The sequence below is a fragment of the Myotis myotis genome, unplaced genomic scaffold (assembly GCF_014108235.1).
Source record: "Myotis myotis isolate mMyoMyo1 unplaced genomic scaffold, mMyoMyo1.p scaffold_m19_p_5, whole genome shotgun sequence".
NCBI classification, from domain to species: domain Eukaryota; kingdom Metazoa; phylum Chordata; class Mammalia; order Chiroptera; family Vespertilionidae; genus Myotis; species Myotis myotis.
In genome coordinates this window covers 13,388,192-13,405,059 of record NW_023416357.1, presented here as the reverse complement: position 1 = coordinate 13,405,059, position 16,868 = coordinate 13,388,192, and the positions used below count along the sequence as shown (strand labels likewise).

The following is a 16,868-nucleotide window of genomic DNA, read 5'->3' as shown; positions in this document are numbered from 1 at the left end:
TGAGAACTGAGGGAAATCCACCTCTGTCCTCCCATTCCCTCGCTTCTCCCCGGGCTGCTTGTCTAGCAGACACCCAGGCCCTTAAAGCAGACCCTGTGAAGTTACCGTGGAAGTGGACAGGCCAGTCCCTATTGTCAAGTAGGAGGAGAGGATTTTCCAGTGTTTAGCTTATGGGACTGAGGCTCATTATTTTGCTCTAAGTATTTCAAAGGGCTTCAGAGAGAACACCATCTACTCAGCCTCTCCGTGAGTAATTAAAAGCCTTAGTTCATAAATGCAGGGATCAAATCAAAGATGGAGCAAATGTCAGAGCCAAACTCTTCTTGATAGGCAGCAAGGTTAGGACCAGACTCATTCTCCCGCACCAATATTCACAGCCAGCGTTTTTTCCAGTTGTGTCCCGGTAGTACATTCACCCTCCCACCCGCTCCGTGAAATATCAGTATCTTGCAACAATGAGCTTACAGAATGCCAGACCACCTGTGCTTGAAACTGAATTAGGTCGTGTTCCTCTAGGTAGAGATACTGCATTCACTATTGTCATTTGGATGAGAGAAACAAAACATAAAACTAATCTTTAAATGTCCTTCCTTTTGTTGTCGGGAAATAGACTCTCAGGTTGCACGTACCATTCCACCAGTGAATAATGAGCAAAGATGGGGAGGAGTCGTGCCCTTCTCGTTTGCCTCACACAGGGCTCTCTCTTCTTCCTGCTGTTGTCTTCATTGCATTGGCTCTGGCCACCACTGCACTCACAAAACAAGAAATCAATAAGTAATTATGGATGGGAGAGGGAGGCCTGCAGACTTCCTCAGATGTCCAAGCCATAGTGGGTGAGAGAGTGAACACAGCCCTCGCCTTGTCCTTTGCTGCTTCCAGGATGCTGGCCACTGACCGGTGATGAGCCCAGAGTCCTGCAAATTGAAGTCCTGGGCTCATGCTTCCCAGCCCTTCGTCACCCTCACCTGCTGGACGGTCAGTAATCAACACAGGACTCCAGTGAGAGCTGGGAAGATAGCTTGAAATGCTGTGAAGAAAAGAAAGCACAACACAGTCAACATTTTAAATTTTTTATCTTTAAGTCTTACAGTAAGAAGGGCGAGAAATACCTTGATACTTACATTAACATGTTACCATTTTGAAAATTAATAGATTTTTTACTTTGCAATATCTAAGATGATGATAGAAAAGCAGTAAACCCTCTACAGAAATAAATGAAACTACTGAATGCAGAACTGTCATTGTATCGAGGAAATTACTTCTCAGGAATTTATTAACCTTATTACTGTGCCAGAAAATTCTTCCCAAAGAAATGACTGGAGGGACAGAAGGACGTTTAGCCAGATTCTAAAACAGGTCTAGTGTCCTCAAGACTTACAGTTTCAGCTTCTCAGGTTCTTCCTTTTCTAAACCACTTGATGTCAGGTTGCGGGGGGAAGGAAAAGGCGGAGGTTAACTCAGCTATGATACTGTCTCCGCCACAATCCTAAGCGTTTGTTCGTGGATGTTTGTATTGACAAGTAAGGGCTTCCTTCATGAGGTCCCCTGACCTCTCTGAGACAATTCTCAGACACTCATCATATGATATCTGTCCAAAAACAGGCACAAATGGGAACAGAAGCAAAAATCAATTGTGCAGAAGTGGAAATCGATGCACATGGCAGCTGCTAAACCAGAAGTGACTAAGTTATAGCTGTCGGTGGGATGGATCCCCAAGTCCCTAGCAGAGCCCAAATTAAACGTTTCCTCTGTGCCTCACTCTTTCACGAGGCTTTACACATCACATTTTAAATAAAAACCTTCAAAAATACCCCAGAGACGAAAGCAGGGGGAAGGGGTGGGATCAGAAACTAGAAAGCTCCCTCAGTTTAATGCCAGTTCATCACCATTCAAGTTACTTCACTCCACCTCAGCCCTCCTTTCTCAGTAGACGGATGATGTTACGTCTATTAGAGTCTAATCCACTTGGCAGGAAAAGCCTGGTCCGTTTCTTCTCTTTCCATCTCCAGCTCTTCCCCCTCTCACAAGCTGTTCCCTCCCGTGTCTCAGTGCCCTTCACCCACCAGGCTCTAGCAGGGAAGTGGGAGGAGAGGAGAGCCTGGCCAGTGCTGTGCAGCCTGCCATAGGTCCATACGTCTGTGGGTGATGCCCACGTTCTAGCTCCTTCTCTCGTGGGACAGTGGTGTGTTTGCTCATTGTTACAGCCCCTAACTGAGGACCGCTGGCAGGACCTGGCCTCCTCCGGTAACTCCTCTGACCTCTCCATCACCTCAGGCTCTGCTGCTCCATGGCACATGGACCAAAGTGGATCAGAGTGTGTGCCCCTGCAGCTTAGATCATTTTGAAAGTCCCATTTAAGAAGAGTACACTTTAGGAATATAAAACTTGGCACAGGCCTCGGAGGGGACGTAAAACTTAAGCTTCCTGAGCTCCAGGGTCAGTATGTCCCCGGCACCGAGTCTATGAATCAACCTGCTAATGTCACTCAAGAAAAAGTCCCTGCAAACCCCAAACTCCAGAGAACCCGCGGTCGAGTTGAGTAAGTGGTTCGCGCCCTGGGCCCTGGAGCGGGAGGCGGGAATGCCTAGCCCCCACCTCCAAGGACGCTCTCACCACCAGCCCTTCCACCCTCTGGACAAGTTTCAGCCTAATCTAGACACTGGAGCTGGGTCACGTGCTAATACTCGAGAATTCTCTTTTGTCCTCCACCTTCACAACTATGGAGGGATGATCCGGTACTTTCCTTAGAGAATGTGGAGCGACCAATGGGGCATCTGTTATTCCTGCCTTATTCCTTAGCCAAAATGGAGACAACAGGAAAGTCACATGAGCAACCTGTTGCAGTGCCTTATCACAGGTATTTCATTAAAGCAAGTTGTCCACAGTTCTAATCAGTTGCATCTAGTCAGCATGGCTTTTAAGAAGTTAGAAATGTGTTGTTCTCTGTGTTAGTTTTCTGTTGCTGCGTGAATACATTATGATTAAACTCAGTGGCTTGAAAAAACACAAATTCATGATCTTACGGTTCTACAAATCAAAAGCCCAATGGGTTTCAACACTCTTCGCTAAAGCGTGCTGGTGTGGACGGGCTCCCTCTGAAGGTCCCAGAGAATCCCTTCCCTTGTCTTTTGCAGCTTCTAGAACAGCCGTGGGCAAACTACAGCCCGTAGGCCGGATCCGGCCCTTTTGAAATGAATAAAACTAAAAAAAAAAAAAAAAAGACCGTACCCTTTTATGTAATGATGTTTACTTTGAATTTATATTAGTTCACACAAACACTCCATCCATGCTTTTGTTCCGGCCCTCCGGTCCAGTTTAAGAGCCCATTGTGGCCCTCGAGTCAAAAAGTTTGCCCACTCCTGTTCTAGAAGCTGCCATTCTCCCTCCACAGTCTGAGCCAGCAGCCCAGCATCTTTGAATATCTTTCTCTGCTTCCACATCACCTTCTCGAGACCCTCCTTCATCTCTCTTATACGAACCCTTGTGATTACATTGGAGCCACTCAGAACTTCTCAATTAACTCCCCATCTCAACATCTCTAGCTTAAATCACACCTGCAGAGTCCTTTTGCCATGAAGGAACATTTTCACAGGTTCTGGGGAGTAGGACAAGGACTTCTTCAGGCAGTGGTCCCAGTCTGATATCACACCTCCAACCATGATCTCGGCTCCGTCTCACTCAGTGCTCTGGAGTGTCGCCCCATCTGCATCTCCTCAATGACCCTCAGTCCATCCACATTCCAGGCATTTGGAAGGGACAGGGGCAGGGAGGACATGCTTTTTTCATTTTAGGAGCATGCCTTTGGAAATACTTCCAGATCTTAGTGACATGGCCAAATACCCCTGCAAGGGAGGCTGAGAAATGGGCCGAACTGAAATGCAGAGTTTCCACTACAAAGTGGAAAAATGAACAAAAGGCTACCGAGATGCCTGTGCCCATGACATTCCTGCTGTGTGCGCACCAACACCAGGTCTCCTTCTGAAACCTCTGCCCGTTTTTTACAAGAATCACTTTCTTGAGAGCCCACAGTACTTCCACGAATTGAAAATGCTTCTGCAGTAATTACCAGTTGGCTTCAATTTTGAAAAGTGCCCCGAGTCCCTGACCCCTTAGTCTCATGCAGAAAGGCCAGCTCAGTGGGAAAAGAGGACGGACTATAAATTTCCAGACTCTCTTTTTGTAGCTCCAGCAACATCAAGAACATTACAGCACCTCGGGGAAGAAGTGAGGACGGCCTAGGCTATGGACACAGCTCGGTGCTGCCTGCTGTTGCTCCTTGCCCTGTCATAGCACAGTGCCTGTGCCAGGCTGTCAGCCGTCCCCATGTGAAGCCTGGGGACCTCACAGTGCCCACACACTCCATGGAGAGCCAGCCATGTTCTGCTCACTAGTAAAATATGTAGCATCAAAATATGAAATAAAACATATCAGTTGGGACTTATCACCTTCAATCTAGCATTCAGAATACACTTTTATAAATCAAAATCTAACCTTGTCAGTCCCCTGATTAAAACTCTTCAGCAGCTTCCAGTTCTCTTATGATAAAGTCCTACCCATCTCTCCAAGCTCACCTCCCTGTGGCCTCCCCGTCTATCACTTTGTCTCGGCAGCACTGGCCTCCTCGACCCTCCTTGCCCTTCCTTTCCTTCCCTCTCCTCCCACAAGGCCTGGCTGCTCCCAGCTCAGTATAACTGTCACTTCCTCAAGGAAACCTCCCTGACTCCCGCCAACTCTCCAAGGCCAGTTACCATCTCAGAGTAGCCTGTACTTTTCCTCCATGGCTCTTACTACCAGACGTGATGTGAGGGGATCATTTTTAAATGTCCATCTCCTGCTCAGGAGCTGTGCCTACCCTCTTTCCCTGTTCTTGCCTCTGTGTCTAGTACAGTGCGAGCTACTTATTAATGCTTACTAAATAACTGCATCGGTGTAGCCATACCAGCATTTTAGCTTCATTGACTCTGCTTCCATTCCCATGATCTGAAGCATGTAAAAATGGGGTGGAATGTGGAGACCTTGAGGTTAGGATCCAGGATGAGCTTTGAACTTATTGGCTGCTGTTGAGTATATATGTAAAATACCTGGCTTTTCTAATATTGAAATGATTTTTAGGCTAAAAGCCAGCCATTTGGATCAACAAACCTGAAGATTGAACTTCGCTTAGTTTCACCCTGAATCTCACTTTGCAGCCCCACTTGGAACACAAAGGCCATTGATAAAGACCATTATGTCAGACCTTTGTTTAAAGATCTCAAAGGTGGGACCCAGAAAACAGGAGGGCTAATCTAGTCTTATTTCAGTTTTTGGAGCAGGTTTTCTGCATTACATTGGTACCAATTAACTACTTTGCAGTTAACAATGGTACATTTTCTTCAACCAAATTATATAAAATTTCTTTCCAACTTGGCAGATCATCTTGTTGATATTGGTTGTTTAGAATTAGGCCAATGCAGTAACTTAAACTTCTAAAGTGGATTTACTCAGTATTTGCTTTTAAAATATGGTACTGCTGGAGATAGATTCTTATCCTTATACTAGAGGCCTGGTGCATGAATTCATGCATGGGGGGAGGGGGGTCCCTTGGGGTGGCCTGCGGAGATCGGGCCCCAGCTTGCGCCCCCAGCCTCACAGCCCCACAATCCCGCCTGGCACCCTGCCTTGGCCTGGCACCACCCCCTCACCTGCTCCACCATCCCGCCTGCACCTGTGGGGCAATCAGTTGGGGCCAGGTCCCCCACCTAGCTCCCTCAGTGCCTGGGAGCCAGGAGGCGGCCCTGTCCCCTGCTGCAGCTGCTGGTCGCCATCTGCAGGGTGATCAGCCGGGTGATCAGGCCCCCCCTCACACCCACCTTGACCTGGCGCCACCCACTCACCTCCAGCATCCTGCTGCTCTCCTCAGGGCCCATTAGGGCTGGCAGCACTTCCACTGCCACCAGCTGCCAGTGCCATGTCGCCCCCTGGTGGTCAGTGCACATCATAGCAAGCAGTTGAACTCCCAGTCAAAAGACCACCTGAGGGGACAATTTGCATATTAGGCTTTTCTTATATAGGATATACTGTAACTTTAAGTATCCAAACTAATTTAATTAAATTTTATTAGGAGCACCAAAGCTGAAACAAACTAATGAAGCAACTGGTATGTCAGGTGGCATTTATTTCTGCATCAAACTGCCAGTACTCCCTTTTGGCACTTACAATGTAGTTTAAATATTTAACTCTAATAGCTTTTGGAATTGTTGATGGAATTAGTTTTAATGACTCTTTAACAAACAGTTTGCCTTAAAAATAGATGGTAGCTTGTTTTATAACAGCAAAGAGGAGCTGAGGGATCATTGACATGCAAAATCTGGCTTGGTCTTCAACCACACAGACTATGAATATTCTATGTCCGTTGTCTCTATATTATTGATGTAAGAGCATCCAAACCTATAGAAAATTGTATAAGAGTTCATTTGAGCCAAACTCGGGACATGCCCAGAAGCAGGATCTCAACGGACTAAGAAAATGCTCCTGAGAATGGCAATCTCGCAGTTCTTTTATACCTTTGGAATCAGAGGAATGTAGGGAAGATGATATGAAATCCACTGGTCGTCGATTAAAGAGACAGAGAAAGCAAGTGGGGAAATCTCTGTGATTGGATTACAAGGCAGTTAACATTTAGCATTCACAATAAATAGGAATAGTATAAGGGCAACAAGCCCATGTGCTCCCTTGAGGGTGGTTATGCCTCCGAAGGGGTCTAAAAAAGAGAACTATTCTGGCATTTCAAAGGTATGTTAACCTAGATATACAAGAACAATGTATCTAGGCTTGCTTAAGGCAAAATAGACCTTTTACTAGGAAAGTTATAGGCCTGAACATCACTACCTACCATGAAATGCCCAGATAGGAATTTATGATCAAATCACCCTGTGTGCATACTTTTGGTCACTGACCTTGTCTTATTTATTACTGAGCTACTTTTACATCCCCAGTAAAATACCTTTTACTGAAATAAGGAGGATGTATGTAAAACTACCACTACCTTGCAATCTTTTCTTTCTCTGCTTCATGTCATTACATTAATGTGTTTATTCCACTTAAAAATGACTGGAAAACTGGCACAATTTTGAGCTATCAAATTTTTCATAAATGAGTAGTAATATCTTAACTGGGCACCATTTTTAGTGGATGGCAACAATTCATGTCTTGACTTCAAATTGAAAAGTAGGTTCCTGGTAAGGAAGTCCTGGTAGTGAATGCAAATAACAAGCTATAAGTGTTCTGAGTTGAATGAGTAGATGAACTTAGGTTGCTAAAAGCCCAAAGGACTTTCACCACACTTGCCTTATATCTCAAGTCACTCACAGCAAATTAGAATTGACAAGTTTTATGGGCTGTGAGCTTTCAAGGACAGCTAAAGCAAAAACTTGTATTTGTTACTTCAGAACCAAATAGTCCCTGTGTGCCTACTGAGAAATCTTTGTTTAGAGACCAAATAAATCTTATCAGGTTCAGAGCTGTTTTTAAAAGGGAGGAAAAAAACACCATTGACTATATACTACTAACTGTGTGTTAGAATATATGTTGAGTTCTAACTGATATGCCCATGGAAATAAACTAGTCTCCATTTTCAGGGTTAATTCTTTAGTAAAGCTTTTGTCTGAGTCAGAATTGCCACTTGTCATTAGAAAAGATTTGTTAAATCTACATTCTAAGTGCATCTTAGAAAACATGCTTTGGAACCACCTGTAAAAGGGAGCATCGCCATATGACTTACCGTCAGAGATGTGGGTATTCACTCACGCTGCCCCCCTCCACCCAATGGCTGGCGGTTCTCTAAAATGGGCCTTCTTCCAGAGGTCAGGGGTCACAACAGAAATGATGTGAAATTCCAGTTTCTGTTCCTCTCATCTCCTGAACACAGTAATGAGGATTTGGTATTTAGCCCTCTTCTTTCTCCCTCATCACCAGATCCTCAAATCAGCCCTTGAGATTTCTCTTCCTGGTTACCTTCTCTCTCCCTAATCCTCTCCTTCCTCCCCCAGCTGGCACTGTCCCTCATCCTGCCCTGATTCCGCATTGGTGGGGGTAGGGGTGTGCCCCGGTGGTCAGCAGGCGGTGATAGGATGCTCTGGGCAGTCAGGGGAGGAGAAAGTCTGTGAATACCCCCACAGGGCTCACTTTCCTTCCATCACACCAGATGCTCTGCTCACCTGCTGGCATGCACTGCCCTACTCCCAACACCACTGTTCCCTGCCCAGTAACCTTCCCACAGGTGACCCTTTCAGAAACCAGCCCCTTCCATCTTATGGGCACATTCCAGAGGTAGGTATGTGCTCCAGTGCCCAGCCCTGAAAAACATTGGAACATAGCTAATGAGAAATCAATGCACTCACCCTTCTCCTTTCTCCTGGCTCTCCTAAGGTTTGTGTTTGGGGAGAACTTAGTGTATCCTCCATGGACAGGTGCATGAACATCTGAACTGCCGGATGCAGGGAGCAGTAGAGATGGGGCTGGGGTGGCGGGCAAAGCTGTGCTCTGCGAGCTGTGGAAGGACTCAGCAGCAAGCCAGGACCAGCTGTGCCCAGGCATAATGATGCTTCAGAATTATTTACAAGATAGGTTAAAGGGGAGGCAGCTTTATATACCTCCCATGGAAACACGGGCGGCTGAGAAATTATTTTAAATGGAGCAGGCAGCCATTGGCCTTTTTTTGTCTTTTGTACCATTTTACCTAAACTTACACTGCCTTCAGCGTAGCTGCAAGTATATCATAAAAGACACATACCAACAGCAGAAGATAATACTGATGAAGTTAGCGCTAGGCTTTTTTAAAAAAAAAATCACAAAGCTCTGATGACCTTCATTTGTTATAGAACAATAAAGTATAAGAACTTAGAGGCTAGCAGTAAAGCCCATGACATTGGTCAGCATTTCATTTTACAATAATTAATGCAGTCATCTGAAATCACTGGATGCTACTGGCATACATTTGGCACTTCTACTAGGGACCAGGGCTCCAGAATTCAGCAAGGCTTTCTGTACTGTGATGTCACAGCACTTTGTTCACAGCAGGAGAAGAAAATGATGCTAAGTAGCCTTGCTCATATAGCTCCTCCGAAGCTCAGGGGCATACTTCATTTAACGACAGTGGTTTACTAAACATGTATTGCCTGCCTCCTGTTCCCCTAGCACAGAACTGGGCAGCAGAAGTTAGACTGGACAGGTATGAAAAGGGAAGGTGCTGTGTCAGGCCGTGGGGCTGACCGATCTGAGATGTAGACGTGTGAAATGGAATCACACAGCCCGTGGACAGCAGGTCATCAGGTGTGATTGAGGCTCAGTGTGTGTGTGGCACCTCTCTGCCCTGAGGTTGGGACCTATTTTTATTCCTGTGTAAGTCAACCTGGAGAATGCGTTATCTGACATCCCCAAATGAAGTCCGTGACCTCCTAGGATGTAGCACTTTAAGAATGCATTCGGTATCCCTATTGGTCACTGCCACCTCTGCACAGAAACTCCAAGCCAGTGCTTCTCGCCGTGTGTTCATTAACATCACCTGGGGGCTTTGAAAAATCCTGGTGACCAGGCCCAGCTCAGAACAATGTAAATAGGATCTCAGGGCCGGTGGCCCCGGCATTACTATTTTTAAAACTCTCCAAGCTGGTTTGAGTCATTTTGACCTTTATTTATGGAAAAGCAACTGACACAGAGCTTACCAGTAATTATGATACTAGTGTAAACTGGAGAGAAGCGCTGACTCCTGACAGCTTTCTGGTTTTACCTCTATCGACAGAGAGACCCAAGCGAACAGTTTCGAGCCCTGACTTGACAGACAGCGCTAGTTCATCTTTGCACACAAGCCTAGCTAATGTGTGTGCTGATCTTCATTGGAGATCCTACACAGTTTCCATAATAAGCAGCTGTGGGGCCACTACAGGTTATCCTAACCTCACACAGACCAGTCAGAAAGCCACTTACTTAGACCTTATTACAGGATGATAAAAAAATATATATAAAAATGGAGATTGTTATAAATTCAGGGATCTCAAAATGCTTAAGGGGAAGACTATAGAAATTAGAGTGACCGCCACATAGACATACCATGAAGACCGATGGTTGTGAGGCTGTGAAGAACATCACCTTGATGCTCTTGCATTCTGGACCATTGAAAGCACAATATGGATGATAGTAGCTTTGGAGACTAATACAGTGTCATAAAGAAACACATCAGGAATTTTAGCAGAGAAGCTGAAACTGGGGGAAGGACCAGAAAAGGGAAAGATAAAGAAAATCAGATTATTCCTCGTGGCAATTTAAAGTTCAATGACTTTGAACTCTTCTTCTCTTTTGGATTTCTATCTCTATACACTTGGAATTTAACACCCTCCAGTTTTAAGTTTAATGCATTAAAAATAAAAACCAATTTGAGGCGCCGATATCATATCACAGTTTGACAGTTTGGCTGGGTCTTGAGCTGAAGGGCACAACTTCTGGGTCGTTCTGCTGGAGGTGACCAATAGACACTAAAAGAGTTTCTTATCATCAATAGTAAGGATTAACGGCCCTTCCCTAGTCACTGTGGCTATTCTTCATCTATTTTTCTTCCCTGGGCTATTTTATTTAACCCCTAGAAGCCAAAGGGTTGATGCAAAAGGGAACTATGGTTAAGCACCCAATAAAATAGAATTCAGGAAAAAGCCTCTGAGGTCTACAGTGAGTTAAAACTTTAAGAAGAAAAGGTAGCAATCAAAGAGATAAATAAGGATTTTAAAGCTACATGCCCAATTGTATGTGTTCACGTAGACCACTTTTAAGCTTTCTGAATGACAGTGGGAAGTAAATGAGTAACAAATTGATTGCAAGCTGTCTAGGTAACAAATATTACATGGCTATTTGGTTAATAAAAGAGTGTTAGTTTAGCAATAACTCTTCCTTCTTTAGAAAGCAAGACATTTTTTTTTTCAACTGAATGATGAAACATTTCATGCAGTAAAAAAAAAAAAATGTGGAAGGGCAGGACACGTATCCTCACGGTCACTGATTATTCGGCATAATTAAAATGGGTGTTGATTGATCTGTACCCAGGTCTTCAGCATCCGGTGTTGCACTGTTTTCCATGGCATTTGGACGTATATTCCACCATCACAATGAAAACTGTGAGGTCCCTTCTAGGCCTTGTTGACTGTAGTGATGTTAGAGTTCTTTGTTTCCGTCATTGATCGCACCTTTCACTGCATCTGTGAGTGAGAGGAAGATGGAGAAGTAACCAGAGCTCCTCTTCTTGCACCTCCAGGAGCTCCCAAGCTGTGACTCGGAAACTAATCAAGAGCCTTGGTTGGGTTAACCCCATGGTCCGCAAACTGCGGCTCATGAGTCACATGCGGCTCTTTGGCCCCTTGAGTGTGGCTCTTCCTAAGCCTTAGGAGTACCCTAATTACGTTAATAACAATGTACCTACCTATACAGTTTAAGTTTAAAAAATTTGGCTCTCAAAAGAAATTTCAATCATTGTACTGTTGATATTTGGCTCTGTTGACTAATGAGTTTGCCAACCACTGGGTTAACCACTCTGCCCTGTTCTCTAAGCTCTTCCTCTCCCAACTCCATCCAGAGCTTCTGTGCCACACGCATACCATTGCTGGCCATGTGCAGAGGGGTCTGACTCAGGATGGCAGTCTTGGTGCCTCTGACACACTCATCATCCTCTGGGCTCTGCCAATCCCATCACCCATGGACAAGTAACCAGCAAGATCACATTTCTGTCATGCATTAGCGTTCTCAGAATTGAGTCTTTTGAAGTATTGGAAAGCTTTGGGGTTGTATCCTCATAAGAGTCCCTTCCTTCATATAGTTTTATTATTACATCCACAGTCTTGTCATTTCCAGAGATGTAAGTACTTACATGGTCCCATAGTAATCTAAGCATTATGAAATCTGAACTGCTGAGCAAAACCTATCTCCAAAAACCCACATAGGACAGCAGCGCTGAGTAATCCATTGATCTTGCCAATAAAACCAAGCCTAGGGTTGTGCCATACTTATATCCAGTTGTCCCCTTTGGTCTTAGAACATATCAATTATTAGCTGATTTTTGTTTCATAAAGTACATTGCTGGCTCACTTTTAATGACATATGCAATATTATTACTTATCCATGACCAAAGAAGCCAAACTTTTGACTAAAGCAATTTCCTGAGTTACTACTTATATATCCCATTGAGTTCCTTAAACGTCTAAATATCTTCAGGAAAAAAGAAAAAATTAAAAGACTGAAAATAATGGTTGCCTCTGTGAAGCAGGAATTGGGGGTTGGGTGGGTGTCTGCTTTTCTTATACCGCCAGTGCTATGTGACAGATTTCTCTGATAGAAGTAGACCTGACTTAAAAAAAAGAGAGAGGCCGGAAGAACTACCGTAACATTCTTTCAGGACATCCCAGGGAAGGTCGGAGGAATTGTTGGCTATTTTTATTTGTTTCTTCTTTATGCTTTCTAAATTCATAAAACCCTCCATAACGTATTTATATGGTTTTTATCATGAAAAATTGTATATATGCTTTTCACGTATTAACTAGATATTTGAAAGCTTCATGGAGGATTAATGTGGTAGGATGCATTCTGCATATGCTCTAAACTGAAAAATACCATTTCTGTGGCAAAGCAGAGAACATATGAGTCTAGGCCTGAATACTCAGTGGAAGGCAAGAACACTCCGTGTGAATATATGCTGAAGGTCTTGAGCAGGTGGGGATTGGGCATTTGTGGCAGAGAAGGAAGTGCAAAGCAATGTAAGGGAGGTAAGCCAGAGGGGGGATGCTGCTTGGCACCTGTCCCCTGTGAACAAGGGTAAACACTTTCAGAAGGTGGTTGAAAAGAGGGCCAGAGAGAGTTGGATCCAGGTAGGCAAAGAACAGACAGCTTCAGGGCCTTTCCACATTCTGAGCAGGATATTTCCATTTACATGGAAGCTGGCCAAAGCAGGTTTGCCAAGAGACCATTTATCCTGCATTTGGGAAGGAAAGCAAGCAATGAAAGCAGGCCCTGCCCTGTCAGCCTGTCTGGAGGGAACAGGAGGTGGGTCTCAATTCACATTCATCTGTTTTCACCTTGATGATCACAGAAATGGTTTGCTAATTCAGACACTTGGAACTTGGGAATGTCAGGAAGGGAAGAATCACTCTGCCTTCCCCACTTAATAAGAGCATTTTGTCTTCGCAGGACGGATGGTCCCAGTATCACTTTGTAGCCTCATCTTCAACCATCGAGAGGGATCGGCAAAGGCCCTACTCCTCCTCCCGCACGCCCTCCATCTCCCCTGTGCGTGTGTCTCCCAACAATCGCTCAGGTAAGAGACGCCCAAAACCAGCCCAGCCTGAGTCCCCTCCTTCCCAGCCCCTTAGCTGACCCCCACAGGGAGGAGAGCCATCCCCTTCCGGACGTTTGCTGGAAATATCAAATGACTGCTATCTTTTTATTGCAGTGGCAACTTTGGGTTACTCAGACTCAGAACTAATCTCTACCAGATTTCTAAAAATCTCTGACAGGCGGCGTGTCATGAAATGCATGTCACAGGCCTACCTTCAGTGAGGAGCAAAGATAAAGAAAACTGCCAGGTGTTTGCAAATCAGCATTTTCCAGGGATGTTTTTCCAACTTAAAATAGTTTGAGTTGCATTTTATTAATTGTAATTGGGATACAGAGTAGGGGCAGAGAGGACATGCTATTTCTTCATTCAGAATGACATATATCTGAACCACATCATTGAGGATTTCATTACTATTCCATATCTGATTAGCTTTTTATTACCTTTCAACCAATGAGTGAATCATTGATAAATTCTTATTACTACCAACCATAACTTTTAAGTCATTTATGTTTTGCTAATTTTGTCACCTGCTCATTACTTTACTTTTACACCCTTTTTCAATCATGTCATATAATGCCAAAGATGAGAGAAAGAAATTAAAGGCAAAATATGAGCACAATGTTTAGTATATACATGGCATAGATTTTATTGTGGTTTTACTCAAAGTATAAGTTTTTAAAACTTTTGTTTTTATTTCTGCATTTTGGTTTTTGTTGTGAGAAGGATGGATAAAGAATTATATGTACATATACATGCTCTCACATGTTCATGCACACATTCACACACACACACACACACACACACACACATACACACACACCTGCATAGGCTTCTATTTAAGAAAGTGTCTCCTGCTCCTCGCTGCCCTCTCACTGCTGAGGAAATAATATTTCCTGAAACTGCAGCTCAGCGGGCATGATAGAGAGCACACACCGCAGAGCCCCCTCTGTCCTTGAGAACGTCTGTCATAAACCTGCACCACACAGAACTGTCAGGATGACGAGGAAAATCAGAAACGAATGGGAAATGTGTGCCTGAAATAAATAACCCTCTCCTGGCCCCATAAACGCTTATATTTCTTAGTGTGGTCTTACTGCTTGTAACGTTTAGTCCCACACTAGACGAGTCAGGACCCCACCCCGTGTGACAGGAGAAATTCCCGCCTGTCTCAGAAGCACGGAAAAGGCCTGTTCTGCATTCTTTCCATCATTCTTAGAAAGATAAAGAGCAGTGAGTCTGGCAAGCATGAGGAAAGTGTCTTTGTAAAAGCTCTAATTACTCAGCGTTAGGATCATGAAATGACATAATACCTTGGAAGGTGCTGGAAGGAGCAGCAACACCCTATCAGGATGTCAACATCCTAGTCATTCAGCTTAAGGTGTTTCCTACGTGAGGCACATCAGAGACACCTCATAAACACTCATTTGCATGATATGATCTTTCCAGATATCAGGTAGGTTTATGGAGACCACTGTGTGTGAGGTCTCAGGAGATAATTACACACTTGACATAGTTTAATAAGGCTCACCATCTGTACAATATTAGATTCTAATTTTAGAAGCTTTGGTCAAGAGGCTCCAAAATATTGTCTCTTTGTGATTGCCTGCCACTGGCTAACAAAAGGCTCCCTTTGATGTAGAAAGGCCTAGAAGCAAAGGGGCAAGGGCAGGAAAGGGTCTCTCCCTTGAGGGAAGGTGTCTTCCCATTGGATTTACACCCAGAGGTTGTGGTCCAACTGGTTTTGTGTGGGACTCAAGCAACTGTATTTTTTAAAGTATTCCAAGTAATTCATTCTAATGGGCAGCCAGGTCTGGCAGCCTCTGGCAGTTCCAGGAGCTGAGCAGCGAGCCTCGATTTTATTTGATAGGTTTGGGAAGTGGGAGACAGGGAGCGATGGGAAGGCCCCTTTGTTTACCTTCCTAGCGTTTGGCTGTGACGCCCACAGAGCACCCGGCCTCTCATTCTGCTTTATTTGCACGTCCATTTCCTCACCTGACTGAGCTCCTCTGGTTCAGAAGGTGTGACGCATTCATCTTTCTGTCTCCCAGCATCTGGCACAGGGGTTTTCACATAGAAGACACTAAATTTGATGAAATGAAGCAAAGGTTCAGACAGTGAAAAGAGGGGTATGTTCAGGGACCAAGCTTACCCAGTGGGCTGGAGCTGAGGGATCCTGCAAAGGGTGTGAAGGATAAGCTACAGGGTAAACTGGGGCCTGATTGGGGAGAAGCTTGGGCCCTCGCCAAGGAAAGAGGATTTTATCCAAAAAATCAAAGTTCCCAGGCTTCCCCAAGCCTTAATAATCACCAAGTCCACTTGATAAATATGGATTCCTCGAACCATCTCCTGAAAACTCCAACGCAGAAGGTCCAGGGCTGGGTCCTGACATCCCTAGGTCCTCAGGTGAGTCTCAAGGTTAGGCACCTTTCTGAAGCACTGCCCAGAGCACAGGAGGCTGGGTGAGGCTTTGAGGCAGAACAGTACTTTGCTGAGCTCACACTGAGTAGATGCAATTGACTAAGCTCCGGACATGAGTAGCGTCTTATGGAGCATGGAGACCAATATGAGGACAACCACAGGTGGGCTGCACGCCAGCTGCCTCATTGCCACCATGCACAGGTATTACTCTACATCCTCCATCACGTCTCTGCATGGACAGGGCTGTTTAGTTCCACCCAGGTCATCCCATCTTTCAAGAAAAGTAAACTTTTTGTTTGCTTCTTGACTTCCAAGTTCTGCCTTTTCTGTGTTCTGGGACCAGTTTGTTAAAGAATCATGGGGACTCTTCTAGTTACAACCCATCGTTATAGAAATGGAGACACAGCCCTAACCGGTTTGGCTCAGTGGATAGAGCGTCGGCCTGCGGACTGAAAGGTCCCAGGTTCGATTCCGGTCAAGGGCATGTACCTTGGTTGCGGGCACATCCCCAGTGGGAGGTATGCAGGAGGCAGCTGATTGATGTTTCTCATCGATGTTTCTAACTCTTTATCCCTCTCCCTTCCTCTCTCTAAAAAAATCAATAAGATATATTTTTTTAAGAAAAAGAAATGGAGACACAGAGGAAGACGGGGCTCACTCCCTGGGGTCCAATAGGCAGCGAGAGTCCAAGGTGTAAGGTGTGGGTGCAGGATTGTTGGGGGCATTCATCCAAACAGCTGCAGCAGGACACCGCATCAGGAAGAGGGAGCTGTCCTCACACCCTGCCCCAGCCCACCCCAGCAGGCTGCTCTTTGCGGGTCGGGTTATGTTTGCCCCACAGATCATCCTGTGTGGAGAGCTGCTTCCTTTGCCTTCCTTTAGGGAGTTGCTGGGTGACTTGGTAGTTAAGTAAAACTGTGTTTATTTTCATCAGAGATTCTTCAATACTAGTAATAGCTCCTCTGAAACATGTCTAATTTTAAAAAAGGGAGGAAAGTAGAAGAGAGGAAGGAAAAGAGGGAGGGAACGAAAAGGAAAGAGAAATAAAGAAACAAAGATTCATCTCATTCTTAAAACTGTCCCATACACCTTGGGCAGGTCA

At 44.8% G+C, this 16,868-nt stretch overlaps 1 protein-coding gene across 3 annotated transcripts in view; it reads left to right on the top strand.

The window, feature by feature from the left end:
* Positions 1-16,868, top strand: part of CTNND2 (catenin delta 2) — a 795,027-nt gene that overhangs the window by 764,400 nt on the left and 13,759 nt on the right. For all 3 annotated transcript variants that reach the window (XM_036310692.1, XM_036310691.1, XM_036310693.1), the window contains one exon: positions 13,201-13,327. In XM_036310692.1, coding sequence (XP_036166585.1) covers positions 13,201-13,327 — 127 coding nt within the window. The remainder of the gene's footprint in view (positions 1-13,200; positions 13,328-16,868) is intronic.